This window comes from Halichoerus grypus, chromosome 2 (genome assembly GCF_964656455.1).
Source record: "Halichoerus grypus chromosome 2, mHalGry1.hap1.1, whole genome shotgun sequence".
In the NCBI taxonomy this organism is placed as follows: domain Eukaryota; kingdom Metazoa; phylum Chordata; class Mammalia; order Carnivora; family Phocidae; genus Halichoerus; species Halichoerus grypus.
The window spans coordinates 92,220,971-92,240,740 of NC_135713.1; the positions used below are offsets into that span (position 1 = coordinate 92,220,971).

General features: G+C 37.1%; 1 protein-coding gene and 1 long non-coding RNA gene across 9 annotated transcripts in view; one reads left to right on the forward strand and one right to left on the reverse strand.

The window, feature by feature from the left end:
- The window catches only part of ZFYVE16 (zinc finger FYVE-type containing 16), a 49,314-nt gene extending 30,936 nt beyond the window's left edge, over positions 1 to 18,378 (reverse strand). For 2 of the 8 annotated variants that reach the window (XM_078067130.1, XM_036067479.2), the window contains exons 1-4: positions 17,962 to 18,096; positions 15,005 to 15,054; positions 3,703 to 3,811; positions 795 to 3,049 (exon numbers count right to left, since the gene is read on the reverse strand). In XM_078067130.1, coding sequence (XP_077923256.1) covers positions 795 to 3,049; positions 3,703 to 3,772 — 2,325 coding nt within the window. In that variant the 5' untranslated portion in view covers positions 3,773 to 3,811; positions 15,005 to 15,054; positions 17,962 to 18,096. Of the gene's footprint in view, positions 1 to 794; positions 3,050 to 3,702; positions 3,812 to 15,004; positions 15,134 to 16,362; positions 16,386 to 17,961; positions 18,097 to 18,245 lie in introns of those variants that run through there. The other 6 variants (XM_078067126.1, XM_078067127.1, XM_036067482.2 and 3 more) reach the window with 6 other exon arrangements.
- LOC118519909 (uncharacterized) lies at positions 17,971 to 18,754 on the forward strand. The gene is made up of 2 exons (XR_004909395.2): positions 17,971 to 18,068; positions 18,324 to 18,754. It is a non-coding gene; the product is annotated as an uncharacterized LOC118519909 (long non-coding RNA).
- Positions 18,755 to 19,770: the final 1,016 nt, after the last annotated feature.

Sequence of the window (19,770 nt, forward strand, 5' to 3'; positions counted from 1 at the left end):
TATAAATAATTTTTCTGATCACTATAATCACAGGCAGTTATTAAAATGATTCTATTTGTTTTACTTCAATGAGGTTTCTGCAATTTAAAATCGTGTCTCTGACAAGGAGAATTCCTTTAAATCAATTCTGCTAATTGGAAAAGAACAAAAATTTTCTTTAATGAATAGGTTTATAATTTAAAAAGTTTTCTGTGGTCCTTTACTTAAAACTTTTAAAAGTAGAATGTTATTATTTTTCTAAAAGAGAGGAGGGTTGATCTGAGACCAACGTAATACTAAAAATTGCTGAATAAAAAATGCAATGTTATTTCTATAGGCAACCCTTAAGAGTTTATAGACAAGGCAGTCAGAATGCAAACAAGGTCAGCTTCAGCATTCTGAACCTTGTGGCAGCCAATTTGCTTCCCACCCCCCAACGTTCCCCTAGATATAGACTATAACACTAACTGCAGAGTGGTCTTGAAATTAATTCAATGATACAGGGGTATATTACTGAATTTGGGACATCTCATGTATTAATGTTAGAGGGATAAAGACATATTCTTAGATTTCACAAAAACTAGTAATTAGCATTCCTCATTTCCCAGTACATCATACTCATGACAAGGTGACATTTAGTCACCCTCAAGCAATCTATAAAATGACAGTGCTTTATATATTTCCATGTAAGTGAAAAATGATTTTAAACTATCCAAAACTTTTAATTATCTATTAATCAGCTTTTTTGTCACATTAAATTTCACTTTCACTTAAAATGTCTCGAAAGAATAAAAGACAAAGATTTTTAAACTTACTTTCCCACATGCTCGGCAGTGGTGTCGCCGTTTCGTAAAAGTAAATTTGACTTGGCAGTTCATACAGTTTGGAGCTTCTGAATCAGGAACCCAAGTAGGTTGTTTCTGGCCCAAAACCAGGCCTTCTTTGCAAGTGTTTACAGGTACAGATTCTTCATTCACAGTTACAAAAGTGGATCCACCTTCAAAATTACTTTCTATATCAATGTAATTGGAGTTGAAGCTAACCTGAGGATCAATTGTAGAATCGGTAGTACAAGTGGTTGGAACAATCGTATTTGCTATGCTGGGCTCACTTTCAGGCATATGTGGAACATCTGGCTTATTTGGTTCCTTTGAACCCCTTGGTCTTGATGGAATGCTAAACAATTGCTTTGGTCTGGCCCCTCCAACATGAACAGACTGACTGTTAATATCAGAGACTGATAATTCATTTGTAATCTCAGATTTACTGTTAGATAACCCTTGTTCAACTGGAATTGTACTTTTTTCCCCTAAAGAAAGGCCACCATTTTCTGTTGTATTCTGTTTATCAACTGATTCACAAATCATATCAATGCCAGGACTTTCTCCAGTAGCGCCTGTTTCAGCGTTGAAATACATATTATTGATGCTCCCATCATCTAGGCCTTTTGTGTCTATCTGGTTCATTTGAGATTTTGAGTCATTTACACTTTCTTCAAACGATTTTATGTTACTAGTCTGAAGATACTGTTCAGTCAGAAAGGCATCAAGTTCAGCATCACTAATTAGCGCACCACTTTTCATGCCCTCATCAATATTAAAGTAATCTAAGTCTTGCCCATCAATATCATTGCTTGAAAAAGAGAGACCTTCACAATGATCAGGAAACACTGGGGCATTAGCACCAGAAAGCTCCATCTGAGATTCTGTAGCTATAGAAGAGTTTGTGTTACCAGGGTGATCCAAAGACTCAACTCTGATTACCATTTGGTTGGACTCTACCTTTCTATTTCCCACCTGTTCAATTATATTTTTACATTTTTCTTGTTTCAAAAGATCAGTTTCCTCCAATGGTTCCCCACCCAGAATAACACTCTTCTGTATTTCTTCATGCACTGGCACTGCATCTTGTATGTTATCTTTACGTTCATTCTGTGGTAAACAATCACCATGTGCTTTACTCTCAATTAATGATCCACACAAAGACCCAGGTACTGGAAGACAGGTCAGTGAAGAGTACATCTCTTCACCTGAAACATGTGGAGTTGGAGAGGAATCTTGAATTACATCTTGATGATCTTTAAGATCTACATCTCTTGAGCCTTCTTTTGCAGATTGTGTTATAACTATAGCAGTCCTATCTTCCTGAAAGGAAAAGTCAGGTAATTTGAAATTTTCATCTTTTGCATTTGAATTATTTAAGTATAAATCTTCATTTTTTGGAAAACTGCAAGGCAAAGCACTTGTGTGGTCTCCTTCTTCTAAACATTCTGTGGCAGCTATGACTGCCACATCTCCTTCCTCTTTTACCAAACATTTATCGGCTTTCAGTAACTCACATGGCTGGTCCTTGTGTTGTAGGCTGTCTTTGGCATCAAACATTTCGGAACTTTGTTGAGTCAAAGCAGATGGCATGTTAAAATCAACAACTGGTTCTAACTGATTAGAGATCTTTTTATCCTTTAAATTCTCTTTTACACTGTAATTACATGAATCTGAAGGTGTTGTATCTACTTTTATACCCAATTCTTCAGCTCCACTAATTTCTCTGTTTTGTAATTCGGAGTTGACATCATTCTGTTCCTCTCTGACAGTATTATTACCACGGTCTGTTGAAGAAGCACAAAGAGTTTCTGACACTGAAGATAAATCCAATCCAATCAAAGAATCTGCACTAGACCTAAAATCATCTGGCAATAACTGTTTAATATCTTCTTCACTATTAGTTACATGAACTAAGTTACCCATGTCGCTTATCAGATCACAGACAGGTTTACTACATCGTCCCATATAGAGAGGCTGGATGTCATCTGAAGTGCTACCATCCACAGAAGAAAGGAGATCAAGTCCTGTTACATTTTTTTCATTTTGTATGGAAGTTAGTCCCTCAAGCGTTTTGTTCAGGGAAATCTGATTTGTTTCATAGCATGTTTCTGATGAGGCACAACAATTAATGCATTGTTGATCCTTTGGTAGCAGTGAAGTCAGTTGTGAGGAAGCCAACTCTGAAGAAACTGAACAGTGGTTAGAATCAAATGTGTTTTGCTCATCCTGGAGATAATCCTGTTCATCTAATTAAAATAGAGATATAATGTTATTCAGGAAAGCCAAAGCAAAATTATCACAAATATGTTTTTTAAGACTCCTAAACTAACTAAACTTTTGTTTAGATCAGAAATAGGCTACTCTCTTACAAAATGATAACCTCCAAAAGTATTTTTATTTAGATTTAAACTACTTAGGGTTTTTACTTTTCAGTGTAGATGTCACAATGTGATAAAAATTCCACCTAAAACAACTCAGTTGCATTATAAAAACCAGACTGAGGAAGAGCTGAAAAACAATCTAACTTCTTGGTTCTCTCTCTCTAGTTTCCTAGTCTTCATTATCAGCTGAGTAAAACATCTCTCATATTAATGAAATACTAATTTATGTAAAGTTTTCAAGTTGCTTTTAGCTGGCTCATGTTGATTTTAAAGGTCTTTCTTTTAGTTAAATTTGTATCTGTAGAGAAAACTTCTAGTTTCCTTACTTCTATTTCTGGCTATTGGTTCTATTCAGTGTAAGAATAGGCTAGTATATTATAATGAAATGTGAACTTACACAATATAACCATGTGACCAAAACTGAAACCAAATTTTGCTAAGAGTACTCTATATCCGGGATAACTGAATCACAGACACTTAAAAATTCCATTAGTAGCAAAAATTAAAAACCAACAAACCTGGATTCTGTTCAAAATCATCAAGGAGTTTGTCCAAGTCACTGACTGCTGCTTTAAAATAACTGTCCATCCTACTTGTAGACTTATTCAGAGTTTAATCCTTATATGCCTAGAAAATAAAAAGTTATGATAGTTCATTTAATTCTCTAAAATATAAATATTACGCCATCTACTGAATACCAAGAAACATAGTCAGGAAAAAGACATAAATATATTGCTTTGAGGAATCTACAATTTAATTAGGAAAATTGCCTCCTTATATACAAAATGACATGAAAACCAACTCTAACAACATTACATACATACATACACTGTAAATTTTAAAAGACTTATCTAAGTAACTCATGTTACTTAAGTTACGTAAGTCAAAGAAGAATTCACAATTGAAAGCTAAAAATAGTTATAAGTACCATATACCAAATATAAATCTATAATACAATAATATAAAATATACTACATACAAGTAAAAATACTTCATACAAACACTTGTGGGATTCAGCAGAAGTGGTACTTCAAATGCTTAGAGCTTTAGATGCTTATATTCAGAACAGAAGATTAAAGACTAATAAGCTAAGAGCAGGAGTTAAAGAAACAGAAAATGAACATACAAGAGAGGTACAAAAAAGTTAGTTTTATGAATAAAGTAGATAAACCTCTGATCTGTCGCAAGAACTCCACAAATGAACCTGAGACTCCCTAAAGGAATCTATCGGTAACTAAAGGGATAAAATCAAAAGGACAGAGGAGCCTAGTTGAAGGGGGGCTCCTACTGTCTTAAATGGGACAACCAAACATCAAATGAATGAAGGCTGCAAAGGACTGAACACAAATCAAATAGATAAAAAACCAAGAGATCATAATGATACTAAAAACAAAAACAAATAACACCACTCATTAGAGGGTTGCCAGGGCACAAATTCATTACTCTGAAAGTTGATACACTGAGGGAAAAGAGCCAATAATTTATCCTCCCCATGTACTTTAGAATAATAAAGTAGCTGCTGAGGGAAAGTTTTTTAGATAAGAATTCCAATTAATAAACACAGATGGATTATTAAAATTTTATTTTTTATTATTAAAATTTTAATAATTATCTCTTGGAAATCCTTAATGCAATTAACAGACTAGGCAGTGGCTATCAATATATTCTAAAAGTGTTAGATGAGGGGCGCCTGGGTGGCTCAGTTGGTTAAGCAGCTGCCTTCGGCTCAGGTCATGATCCCAGGGTCCTGGGATCGAGCCCCGCATCGGGCTCCCTGCTCGGCGGGGAGCCTGCTTCTCCCTCTCCCTCTGCCTGCCTCTCTGCCTACTTGTTCTCTCTATCTCTCTGTCAAATAAATAAATAAAATCTTAAAAAAAAAAAAAAGAATTTAAAAATAATAATAATAATAAAAAAATAAAAGTGTTAGATGAAAGGTTGGAGCGTAACTTTATAATGGTGGGAACAGGCAAACACATCTGACTTCTACTGATCAATTTCACCATCAATAAATGTGGAAGAACCAAACATTATGTGCCTGGTGTAGAAGATACAACATCACATATAATGTATTCCTGCCCCGAAAAACTGAACCTGAATCTAATCAAGCTTTTAGAACTGTGTATTTACAGGAAATTCAGGCATAAAGGGACAAGTTAGGTGATATCAAAACAAAGCAACTAGCTAAACCCAGAAAGTGGAACACTCTACAGCAATGTTCCTCACACTGTCTTTAGTGAAAGATATTTAAAAAAAAAAATTTCCAACCTGTTCCATACTGTTACTTTTGTAAAACACAATAAAACAATACAAATTTTGCAATATATACATACAAACAAAAAGATATACATTACGAAGCACATCTGAACAGTTGCCTGGGCTGAAGAATACAGTAGGAAGTGAGGAATAAAAGACAATGAACAAATGAGAGGGTTTTACAAGATAGCTGCCATGAACTGAAAACACTGGAGGTCCAGAAAAAAAATAAGGACACTTTATTTATTTTTTTTTTAAGATTTTATTTATTTGACAGAGAGAGACACAGCGAGAGAGGGAACACAAGCAGGGGGAGTGGGAGAGGGAGAAGCAGGCTTCCTGCAGAGCAGGGAGCCCGATGTGGGGCTCGATCCCAGGACCCTGGGATCATGACCTGAGCTGAAGGCAGACGCTTAACGACTGAGCCACCCAGGCGCCCCATAAGGATACTTTAAAGATGAATTAAACAGATTAGAAACAGCTAAGAAAGAACTGAATGAACTGGAAAACCTAACTGAAGAAATAACCTAAAATGCAGCCCAGAGAGACAAGAAAGGGGAAAATATAACAGGTTAAGAGACATGGATGGCAGAAATCATCCGTCATGAGAATGGAGTCCCATACAGAAGACAGAGAGCATGAAACAAGTATGCTTGAAAAGATAATGCTAGGAATTTTTCTATAATTGATGAAAAACACAACTCAACAAATACAGGTAATTCATTATACCAAGCAACTTAAATAAGGAGAAATTCACAAGTGGCCACTCTATAGTGAAACTTTTGTACTTCAAAGGTTGAGCACCCTTAGGAAAAGGTCATCTTAAAAGGAACAATAATTATGCTGGCAACAGGTAAACTTCAGAACAATTTTCAGTAACAGTGGTATGTCACCCTAATTTAACAAAGCACATTACTTCTTTTACTTCCCTCTTTAAATTGTGGTTATACCATACATATACAATAGTACACAAAAACATAGACATCAAAACAAACAGAAGGAACTTGGAGAAAGAGACAATGCAGGAAACAGAAGAAAACTTCAAAGAAACTAATTAATATTCTCAGAAAAGTAACAATGCAACTATGACACAGGAATGGGAAGCCATAAATAAAGAACATATGGAGGGGGGAAAAGTTATCATGGAAAGTGATAGCAAAAATCTCAAATTCAAGTGAAGCTTGTTGGATGCAGTGAAAGCAGTGCTTAGAGGGGCATTTATAACTTAAGTGCATAGGTTAAAAAAAGAAAGATCTAAAAGTCAATCATCTAAGCTTCCCTCTTGGGAAACTAGAAAAAGGAGAGCAAGAAGAGCAAAACAAGCAAAAGCAAAGATGACAAAGAATTGAACAGAAACAAATGAGATTAAAAACAGGAAAACAATAGACCAACAGAAAAAAAAAAACAAACATTGAAACCAAAAACTCTTTTCTTTGAAAAAAAATCAGTAAAATTAATAAATTAGGCTAATCAAGAAAAGAGAGAAACACAAATTAACCAATATCAGAAAGAAAGGGGGAATATAACTACTGATGCTATGGACACTAAAGGAAAATAAAGGAATATTATTAACAACTCTATGCCCAAAAACTTGATAATCAGATGAAATGAACCAGTTCCTTAGAAGACAGAAGCTACCAAAACTCACACAAGAAGAAACAGATAACCCAAACAGCCCTGTATCTATTAATGAAATGGAACCAATGATTAGTAACCTTCCACAAAACAAATCACCAGATCCAGGTGGCTTCACTGATTAATTTTACCAAACATTTAAGGAAGGAAGAAATGATATTTCATAATCTCTTTCAGAAAAAGGAAGCAGAGGGAACCCTTCCTCATTCACTTTATAAGACTAGCATTACTCTAATACCAAAACCAAATAAAGACATTACAAGAAAGGCAAACTACAAACCAATACTGCTCATGAACACAGACATAAAAATCCTCAACAAAATATTAGCAAGTAGAATCCAACAATGTATAAAAAGAATTATACATGACAACCAAGTGGGATTTATCCAGGTATGCAAGGTTGGTTCAACCTTTGAAAATTAATCAATATAATCTACCATATCAACAGGCTAAAGAAGAATTATCATATAATCATATTGATTGATGCAAAAAAAAAAAAGCATCTGACAAAACCCAATACCTACTCATGATAAAAACTCTAAGCAAATTATGAGCAGAGGAGAACTTTTTCAATTTGATGAAGAATATTTACAAAATACCTACAGCTAACATACATTATGATGAGAAACTGCATGCCTTCCCACCAAAGACTGGGATCAAGGAAAGGTATCTTCTCTCACAACTCCTATTCAACATAGTACTGAAAACCCTCCTAGTGCAACAAGAAAGGGGAATAAAAAGTACACCATTTGGAAAGGAAGAAATAAAACTGTCTCTATTTGCAATGACATGATTTTCAATGTAGAAAATCCCCAAACACTAACCTCCCGAAATAGAGTAGTGAATACAGCATGGACATAGGATACAAGGTTAATAAACAAAAATCAAATGCATTCCTATATATGAGCAAAGAACAACTGGAATTTGGAATTTTAAAAATGCCATTTATGATAGCACCTGAAAAAATTAAATACTTAGGTATAAATTTAATAAAATATATACAGGACCTATATGTGGAAAGCTACAAAATACTGATTAAAAAAATCAAAGAAGATCTAAATAAATGGAGATATATTCCATTTTCAGGGATAGGTAGACTCAATATTGTTAAGATGTCAGTTCTCAATGCAAACCCAATCAAGATGCCAGCAAGCTATTTTGTAGGACTCAGGAAACTCAGAATTCTGAAGTGTATATGGAAAAAAAGAGGACATAGAATAGCCAACATAATGCTGAAAAAGAAGAACAAATTGGGACAACTCACTCTTTCTGATTTTAAGATTTAGAAGGCTACAATAATCAAGGTAATAGAGTACTGGCAAAAGAATAGACATATAGATCAATGGAAAAGAATAGAGAGCCTGGAAATAGACCCACACAAATATAGTCAATGTATCTTTGACAAAGGAGCAAAGGCGATTCAAAAGAGAAAGGCTAGTCTTTTCAACAAGTGGTGCTGAGAAAACTGGACATTCCTATGCAAAAACATGAACCTAGATACAGACTTTACACCTGAATGTTTTTAAAATGGGTAACAGACCTAAATGTATTTAAAATGGATAACAGATCTAAATGTAAAATGCAATATTATAACACTTCTTGAGGAAAACATAAGAGAAAATCTACATAACCTTGGGTCTAGTGATGAGTTTTTAAATATAACAATGGCATGATCCAATCAAAAAATGATTAAGCTGGATCTTATTAAAATTAAAAACATCTGCTCTGAAAAGGACACTGTAAGAGAATGAGAGGACAAGCCACATCCTGGAAAATAATATCTGATAAAGGACTTGCATCCAAAGTCTACAAAAAACTCCTAACGTTAAATAATTAGAAAACCAACAATCCAATTAAATGGGCAAAAGTTCCAAACAGACACCTCACCAAAGAAGATACACAGTTAGCAAATAAACATATGATGAAATGCTCAACATCATTTGTCTTTAGGGACTACAGATTAAAACAATGAGATACCATTTTACATCAATTACAATGGCTAAAATCCAAATAACTGACAATATCAGATGCTGCAAGGGTGTGGATCAGCAGGAACTCTACTCCTGGTGGGAATGCAAAATGGTACACCCACTTTGGAAAACAGTTTGTCTCTTATAAAACTATAGTCTTACTATATGATCCAGCAATCATACTACTACATATTTACCCAACTGATTTAAAGATTTATGTCCACACATGAACTTAAATATGAATGTTTATAACAGCTTTATTTATAAGGGCCAAAATTTGGAAGTATTCAAAATGACCTTCAGTAAGTGAATGGACAAATAAACTGTGATACATTCATGCAATGGAATACTATTCAATGATACAAAGAAATGAGCTAACAAGCCACAAAAAGGCATGGGTGAGTCTTAAATATGTATTGCTAGCTAAAAGAAGCCCGTCTTTAAAAATCTACACACTGGGGGCACCTGGGTGGCTCAGTCGGTTAAGTGTCTGCCTTCGGCTCAGGTCATGATCTCAGGGTCCTGGAATCAAGCCCCAAGCTGGGCTCCCTGCTCAGCAGAATCTGCTTCTCCTTCTCCCTCTGCCCCTTCTCCACCCCCCGCTTATGCTCTCTCTCTCTCAAATAAAAATCTTTAAAAAAATTGTTTTTAAAAATCTACACACTGTACATGGGACACCTGAGTGGCTCAGTCAGTTAAGCATCTGACTCTTAATTTTGGCTCAGGTCGTGATCTCAGGGTCATTACACTGAGCCCTGCACTGGGTGCTGTGCTGGGCGTGGAGCCTGCTTAAGATTCCCTCAGCCCTTCCCCAGCTGCTCACTCGCTATCTATCTAAAAAAAAAACAAAAAACCTCTACATACCGTACCATTCTAATTGTATGACATTCTGGAAAAGGCAATACTACAAAGAGAGTAAACACGTAAGTGATTGCTGGTGGTTTAGGGTAGGGGATAGATTAACAGGTAAAGCACAGTGGATTTTTTTAGGGTGGTGAAACTATTTTGTATGATATTATAGTGGTGAATACAGACATTAAGAGCATTTCTCAGGTTATAGCACAAAAAATAAACCTCAATGCATGCAAATTTTAAAAAATTATTTAGAAGGTTGGGTGATCTCAGAATGGAATGCAGAATGTGAAAAAAGAGGCTACATTTATTACAAATATATAAAACAACCTTACTGAAAGGGGTGGAGAAATACAGTGCTACCTTTGGAAATGAATGAGTCTGTAAGGCTGAAGGCAAAAGGAACACAAGCATTGTGCTCTAGTTGATAAAACTGTTTCCCATGGGGGTATGGGTTAACAATTTTGAAACCATTATACATGTATACTGGATTGAACTAGAATTAAAAAGTAAATGGATGGCTAATGATGGGAGCCAGGTTTCTCACTGTTGGAAGGGAAGGTGAGATAAGCAAAAGGGAAGGAAGCTAAAATGATCCATATGGTAATGGATTTGAATTGGAGATATCGGTATAAACTCATGGGTAGCTTAATACGGACAGAGATGGTTACACATCTGTGCTAATTTTTTATGTGAAATATTTATAGATATTAGTATAAACACGTATATCTCTTGCTCTGTTAGCTGAGAGGGCCTAGAAGCAAGACATCCCAGGGACAACAATCATACTTAGCACCCAGAGCATGGTTTCTCCAACAAAAGGAACCAAGGCTCCATTTCGGGGCAGAAAATATACAAGATGAGCATGGAGCATCTTGTAATCCCAGAAATAAAGTGCATGTACACATGCACGCATGGATGTATACACACATACAATGAAGGAGGTATGTTAAAAGGATACAGAAGTCAACTGAAAGAGCTCCCAAAGGCCAAAGCTGGAACAATCTGAACAATAAAATATATAAACCAGTACTGGCTTATTACCCAAAGCATTAAAAAAAATGAGTTCATATTGAGATAAATAAACAGGGAACAAGACAAATCTCCCACACAGAAAAATTCTGAATAATTTGCATAGATACTTTGCTCTCAGGGAAGTGGAACATAACTCCCTGCTGCTTAAGTGTGCTGTACATACTTTCTTCTTAAGAGTACAGTATAGAAAGGGAGAAAAAATAACTTCACAGTGGAGAAACCTGACAAACTCTACCTCAAGCCAGTGGATAAAAGAAAACAACAGTGGTAAGTCATGTTGATAGTATGTACCCTTGATATGATGTGATGACAATGGCACTTTATCTCTGTTGTCTTCTTCCTAGAACACATTACCCCAATCTAATTATGAGAAAAATATCAGAAAAACCACAACTGACATTCTGCTAAATAGTGTACTAGTAATTCTCAAAACTCTCAAGAAGATCAAAAACAGAACATCTGAGAAACTGTCACAACCAAGAGGAACCAAAGGAGACAAGACTAATCAGGGTAGGGCGCCTGGGTGGCTCAGTCGGTTGAGCGTCTGATCCCGGGGTCCTGGGATCCAGTCCTGCATCGGACTCCCTGCTCCGCGGGGAGTCTGCTTCTCCCTTGGACCCTCCTCTCCCTGCTCGTTCTCTCTCTCTCTAAATAAAATCTTTAAAAAAAAAAAAAAAAAGACTAATCAGGGTAATGTGGTATCCTGGATGGACTCCTAGATCAGAACATATTAGGGAAAAATTGAAGAAATGTGAATAAAGTATGGACTTTGGTTAATACTAATATATCAATACTGGTTCATTAATCATGATAAGTGTACCATATTAATGTAAGATGTAATAATAGGGAAATTGGGTATGGGGTTAATGGGAACTCTCTGGACTATCTTCCCAATAATCCTATAAATCTAAAACCGCTCTAAAATAAAAAGATTTTTTTTAATGAAGTGAAGGCATTGGAAAATAAACTTGAGAAAATATCCTAGAAAGTAAAACAAAAAGAAAGGGAAAGAAAGTAAGAGGAAAAATTAGAAATTTAATCTGAAGAGGTCTGATATTCAAATAATAAGTCCATAAAAAAACTGCAGGAAGAAAAAAAGGAAGAAACTGTCAAATAAAATACCTCAGAACTGAAGGATATGATCTCCAGGTGGAAAGGGCCCAGTCAGGGCCCAACAAAATGAATGAAAAATCCTTATCAAGCCACATCATTGTGAAATTTCAGAATACCAGAGTGGTTTACAGAAAGATCAACCCATTTCAGGCTGTAACTGCAGCCCCCACCTTTCCCCTACACTCCTGGCCTCCCCATCCCATCCTGCTCTCCTTTTTCTCTATTCTAAGGCATTCGTTTACTTTACAACCTCCTAACTTTTCGTATAATGTATTTATTATATTGTTTACCATCTGGAACAACTCCTCCCTCCAAGAAATTATGCTTCATGAGGGTAGATATCTTGTATTTTTGTTCACCAATATATTCAAAGTATCTTGAGCAATGCCTGCCACAAAAAATAAGCTTATTACAGACTTAGTGAATAAATACAAAAGCTTCCAGAGAGCAATAGCAGGTCACATACAAAGGACTGGTTATCATATCTGTCATTGGACTTCTCAGTAGCAACAGTAGAAGGTAGAAAACAATGGAACCATGCCTCCAAAATTCTAAAAGTAAATTATTTACAACCCAGAATTCTATATTTAGCTAAGCTATCAATCACGTTTGAGGGAAGAATTTTAAAAAACATGTTTAGACAGGCAAGAATCCAGAAATGTTGCCTCCCCTTTAGTCTTTTTCAGGGGCCCACTAGAATATGTACTCTATCAACATGAGGGAGACAACCAGAAAGAGGAAGGGCTGAAGTCAGAAACAGGCTATTCAACACAGGGAGAGACAAATGCAATGCACAGATGATCATACAAGGACACACCTCAAAGAAAGCTGTGCAACAACAGGCCTAGAGAGCAATGCATGAAGATGGATGCAGGGTGACAGGCAATTACAGGAAAGATGTTGCAAAACAAACAACAGACATTTTAAATCTACCAAAAGGGGATTTACATATCTTGTCTGAAGGGTTGTTAATAAATTAAAGATATAAAGGACAGGGCACCTGGCTGGCTCATTAAGTGGAGGGTGCAGCTAGCTCTTGATCTCCGGGTTGTAGGTTTGAGCCTCATGTTGGGGATAGAGATTACTTAAATAAAATCTTAAAATATATACATTTTAAAAGATACATTAAAAAGATATAAAACATACATTCATAAAGATACATAAAAGGTAGATATATAGAAGAACTAAGGTAGGGGCGCCTGGGTGTCTCAGTCGGTTAAGCGTCTGCCTTTGGCTCAGGTCATGATCCCAGGGATCTGGGATCGAGTCCAACATCAGACTCCTTGCTCAGCAGGGAGCCTGCTTCTCCCCCTGCCTGCTGCTCCCCCTCCTTGTGTGCTCTCTCAATCTCACAAATAAATAAATAAAATCTTAAAAAAAAAAATAACTAAGGTAATTATAAACTCTAGGAAAAAAACAAAAAATTATATAACAAAGAAAGTGCACAATATACCTGGTCACCTGTACATATTATGCACATACTTAAATGATGTAAACACTAAATAATGATTTAACTAAAAATTAACATAGAACTAATCTGCAGATAAGAGGTGAGGAAAAGTGCAGTGTTTAAAGGTGGAGGCTTGTGTAACAAACCTAAACTCTCATCTTCTATAATAGGAAATTGGTAAATAACATCTAAAACTGTGGTAGGATGGGGAGATAGCTGCTTACTTAAGCAGGTTATTTAAAAACCTAGAGGTGAAAAAGAGTTGAACAAAAAAATAAAGAGCTGAATAGTCTAGTCACTGCAAGAGTGTTTCTCAGCAAGGTTCTGTAAGAGAATGAAGCCTTAATGCCCTAAGGCATCCACTTTATGTAATGAATTACCTTCTTTCCTATGCTTTTTAAGTATTACTAGTTTTAAACCATCCAGGAGGGAATTAAGGAAATAGTAACGCAATTTACGTTTTGGATGAGGAACACTGATTGAAAAAGGCTGCTTTTGCAGAGTGGGATTCAGGAGAGAGGATTGGGGCAAAAGATTATTGCTTTTCATTTTAAGTCTTGTAGTCTTATTTTACTCTTTAAATTATGTACAAGTATCCCTTTGATAAACATTAACATTACATTAAAAAATATAATAGCAAAAAGTAGTAAAGGAACTCTGAATATAGAACATATTAAAAACATAAAGCACAGGAATTAGAAAATCTAGAAATAGTCTCTCATCAGAAAAAAACAATTTTTCTAAAAAGTATGGAATTCATGAAATATCTATTTATAGAGTTATCTCTATATAGCACACTGTACTACTAAGCATTATGTCATCTGAGGTGCCTAAAAATGTATAGAAAAGGTAAGATAAATAATAATAGAATCCAACAATTTATATAAGATATAATATAAATACTGTACAGGAAACCTTTTAACATGAAATTTGAAGCTGCACATAATTTCCATTCCATTCAACTAAGATGTACGTACTGTGCCAATAATCTAGCACATAAAGAAGACACAAAAGGAATATAAGATATACTCCCTATTCTGAAGAAGTTTATGTGTACGTATGATAACCTATTTTATTTAGGTAATATTTTTACTCACCTGACCATTTATGTACTCTCAGATTTACAATCAAAGATTTACAATATTTACTTTACAAAAAATGGTTTTAAAAAATGTCTTCATGATTTAAAAAAAAGTGGCAGCAACAAAGAAGATTAACCAGAAAACCAACAAAACCAATAGTAAGGAGACTCCTAAAATGGTTCAGATGAGAGATGATGAGGGCCTGAACTGACACAGGACAGAGCAGATGGAAAGGAGATTAACAGAAAAGTGGCTAAAGAATGGGAAATTCTGGAGAGTGAAAGCAAGGGAGAAAAAGCTAGGATTACTGCCAGGTTTCCATCATGGGTAACTGGGTAGACGGTGGTACCACTGACCATGACAGGCGATACAGAGAAGAGCAGGACTGAGGGAAAACATGAGTTCACATTTGCACTGTTGTTTGCAGTACCTTGAGAACATCCTGGGGGAGATGTCCAATAGGCAGTTGAATATAAGGATCTGGAATGCAGGAGAGAAGTCTGAGATAGATAAAAGATTTGGGAATTGGCAGCACATACCTGCTAATGGCTGAGATCACCTAGGAAGAGAATACAGAAGAGGACAGGAGCCTGACATCAGATAACTAAAGATCACAATTAATGTTCCTAAAGCCCCTCTGGATAAAACTTTGCCCAGAGTTATATGTACTTCTATAGGAAAATAGCCAATATGTAATGTTAAATGACAAAAAATCAAACTGCAAAACATCATGCACAGGACAAACCCATTTTTACAAATAAGTTGTTTTAAAAAAAAAAGTATTAGCAAAGGCACAGAAGAAAAATATGGAGGGCCAACACCAAACTGTTAATAATGGTATCTGATTATGCATGTCTTTCACATCCACATTATGTATCTCTATAGTATTTTAGTTTCTTTGTTTTTCTTTTTCTTTTTTTTTTTTTACAAAAATGTACTACTTTTGTAAACAGGAGAAAAGATAATTTTGTTCCTTTCCTAAAAAAATTATAGTGCATATCCTTACAATATAAAAAAAAGATAATAAAAATCTGTTAGAAAAATACATTGACACTGGACTATAAATTGGCAACTATTACAAACAACTAATAAAATTATGAAAAAATACTCACAGCACCATCTGTACTATCAACGTAATATGAAGTAGAACACTTACCATTTGTTGCCTACTGAATCAGAACACAATTTTTCTTTTTAGCAATCTCTACACCCAACATGAGGCTCACACTCACGATCAAAAGTCGCATGATCTACCAACTGAGCCAGTCAGCCACCCCCACAATTTTTTTTAATAAAAGTGGTCAATGTTTGTAAGGGTATGACAAAAAGAGCATCTCAGATACTGCTGATAGAAAGTAAACTGGTATACCCTCTCAGAAAAACAATGTGACAACATGTATTAACAGTCCCAAAGAGAATCCATTTGATGTTACAATTCTCCTTTTTAAAAATTTAAGAAAATCCAAAGCAACTGAAAACATGCAAAGATATTTCACTAAATCATTAATTGAAACCATCTAACACCAACATTATGACACAAAAGAAAATTACCCAGGCATCCAAAGTAATTCTACTTCTAGAGAAACATTAGCACTTGGGGGGGGGGGGGGCACATTATCAAGAGCTTTCAACTTGCAATGTTTGTAATAGTGCAAAATTTCAAAGAACCTAACAGTGCATCAATACAAGAATAGTTAAATCATCTTTCTCAAACTGGTCGGAAGACCCCTGGAAGACCCAAGAACTTTTTAGGAGGTCAGTGGGGTCCTTCCTTTTCCAAACACCTACCTATGCAAGGCTGGATTTTCTTAATGTGCTTTAGTGTACAAGATAGCACACCAGATTGAAGGGAGAAGCAAATATGAGAATCCAGCTGCCTTCTATAAAGCCAGACATTAGTGATCTGCAAAAATAAAAAACAATGCTACCCTTCTCACTAAATTTTTTAAAGAAAATATATTTTTCAAGAATATTACTTAATTCAACATGTGAAGGGTTTTTAATGCATAATTTTTAGAAATTTTCTGAGTTTTAATTTCTAAAATACTAAATATATTGCATTAGAGAAAAACTCTTTTAGTCCTCAATAATTTTTAAGTTTGTAAAGGGATCCTGAGACCCCACTGGGTTCAAAAACTGTGATACCATCATATTATATAACACTGGGATTATAATTAAACAGGAACGGAGCTTTATCTGTCATGTAACTGTTTCAAAAGATATTTTGCTTATGCGTTACTTGTATAATCAAACATCATAAAGTTATACTTACGAAGATTTTTTAAAAACATGAGGAAACACTTAAATTTAAGCAAGAAAAGCAGGCAATCCAACTCTATATAATATCTCATCATCATAATTAAGAAAATGCCACGAGAAAAAAGACTGGAAGGTAAAAGTCAAAATATTAACTGCGGTTGATTATCTTTAAATGGTGGAATTATGGCTTATTATATTTTCTTAATCTTTATTATATTTAAGATTTTCTTTCTGACACTAAGCATGCAGTTTAATATCCACGGGAGAAAAAAAAAGGGAGAAATTGGGCGAAAATTTACGTATAGTTTCCCTGGATCAAACCATTACACTTCTGCCAATTCAGAAGACAACAAGCTCAAAATAATAATTTAAGGAACCTAAATCGACCAACCAATTTCCTATTGAAAAAGATGAACTTATCAAATGTATGGACTGATTTCCATACCAAACTAACAAGAACACTCAGTCTGGAATAATTTGCAATCACTGTAGTACACGTAAGTTAATAGTTTAAAAGTTAGGTCATCTTTTAGAATTTTCCAGAGGTACCAAAGAAAAGGTAGAGAAAAGGAACACCACCGCATCCTTCTGTCCAAAATGATGAGAAAATGCATCGGTGCCAGAATGGGGTTTACGAAAGAGCAAGGGCGGTGATGACAGATTCTGCTGGAGCCAAGTCCTCCCAGCGGCAGAGACTATCTCCCCGCGGGAACTACAGTCCCCTCAGGCAGGCACAGCCCCTCCCCTGGCGGGACAGGCAGCCCTGGGGGCGCTTCTCCCTGCGCCCGCCGCGGTCCCCGGGGCGCTCTCCGGCAGCCCCGAGCACTCGGGGCGACTCGAGGCGGCCCGGGTGGGTGGGACCCGGCAAAAAGCCGCCGAGATTTCTCTCCCTGCCGGTTCCGGCCCTCCAAGCTCTACCGAGGGGACTCGAGGTTTGAGGATCGTGATTCCCTGTTCAACTCTAGGGGCTCGGAAAGAGAACAAGTCGGGGGCCCAGGCTCGGCCCCTGGAGGAAAAGGAGGGCCAGACCCTGCGCCCAGGTCGGCGGGTCCAGCGGCCACCCCGCCCCCTCCGAGAGTGCAGCAGGGGTGAGGAGAGGCCAAGTTGCCTATTAATGGGGGCTCTTACCTCCCCACACCTCTGAAGAGATCTCTGGGGACTCGATGCGACGTCAAGCAGAGGAGCGAAGAGCGACCCCGGCCGGGAGCCCCGGGGGTTCGCTACGTCGGCTCAGGGTTTGTTTCCCCCCCCGACCTGTTTGGGGGGGGGGGAAAGAGCAGAGAGCGCAGGCGCAGAAGAGGCTTTCCTACGGCTCACACACCCCCTCCCTCCGCGTCCACGGCCTCCGCCGAGTCCCGAAGCGCCTGCGCGCTGCTCTGCGGGGTCTGGGCTGTGGGTGCCGGGCTTCTTACCGGAAGTGGCTGGGAGGGTTGTGGGGTAATGAGGCAGCTTGAAGACCGGCTTCAGATGGGGACTCGGTTTCCCACTAGACGCCTGAAGGCCGGAATCGGGAGGCGAACTGCGTCAGTGTCCGGCTTCCTTTGCCCTTCGTTGACCTAGCCTCAGCTTCCCCCGCCCCCAGCCTGCAGCCTTCGCAGCCGGAGCGGCGCACCGGCCTGTACTGGACACGCCCGCCGCCGGGCAGCTAACCAAGCCTGCTCTCCGCGCTGCTGTCCTCCCAGAAAGCCTTTTTACTTCACACTGGTGTTACCACCCCCGTTTTTCTCCCGGCAGCAACAAAAATGCTCCCACCCATCCCCTAGTTTAAGTCCTCCAGCTCACTGCCTGTTCCCAACGCTGCTGCCCTTCCCTCTCGTTGCTTTAGTTCTGCTTTTCTAACAGTGACCACAAGAACAGCTGCCTCCCCGCGTCTAAGAACAAAAGCTAACCAACTGGAGAAATAAATGCTACTCATGTGATACATGTTTTGTGCTTGTTGAGCTTTACTATTTTTACCACAAGTTTCCTATGAATTTAAATGAGGGGAGAAGAGATAATCTGTATGGGGTGAAGAATCCATCTGTTTACAGAAAGTTTTGTCAGCTCATAATTCATACCAGTCTTTTAAAATTTCAAGAGTTAGGGGCACCTGGGTGGCCCAGTGGGTTAATTCAGGGTAGGTCGTGATTTCAGGGACTTGATCCCCAGGGTCCTGAGATGGAGCCCGGAGCGGGGCTCCTAGCTCAGTGCAGAGTCAGCTTCAGATTCTCTCTCTCTTCTGCTCCTGCTTGTGCTCGCGCGGGTGCTCTCTCTCAAATAAATCTTTAAAAAAATTTCAGTTATAATATATCAGGAGTATTTCAATCAGATGTGATTTATGGTGAAAGATTTGAGAATTGGTTCAAATTCTAAATCTGCAATTTGCAACTACAGTTTGTGATCTTTCAAAAACATAGAATCTATATTTTTTTCTCTAGCCTTGATTTTACTAAACTCCGAAATGAAATTGTGTGGTTTTAGTGCAACAGTAAAACTTTTATTGATAACTTAATTTATTGAACATCTACTATATGACAGTCACTGCATTAGATGCTTTGCTTACATTATCTCATTCAATCCTAAGCAACTCTACAAGGTACAGTATGCATTTTCTCTATGTGTTAGGGGTTATTTACAGATAAATAAAATGGGGTCACTGACCTTATGGAACCACCATCTAATAGCAGAGACTCGCATATACAAAGGTATATTTGGGATAGAAGTATTTATATAGAACTATTCATATAGTATAATACATATCTATATATATAGTGTGAGGACAAAGAATAGAAATAGAAAACACTGAGACCTTAGAGATAAATAGGAAAAGTATACACATGAATGGTCAATTCACAAAATAGGAAATTTCAGTGCCTACTGCATGTTTTACTAATGTTCAAACTCATTAATAATGAAATGAAGACAAAAGAGATATTATTTCCAGTGGATCTAGTTAGC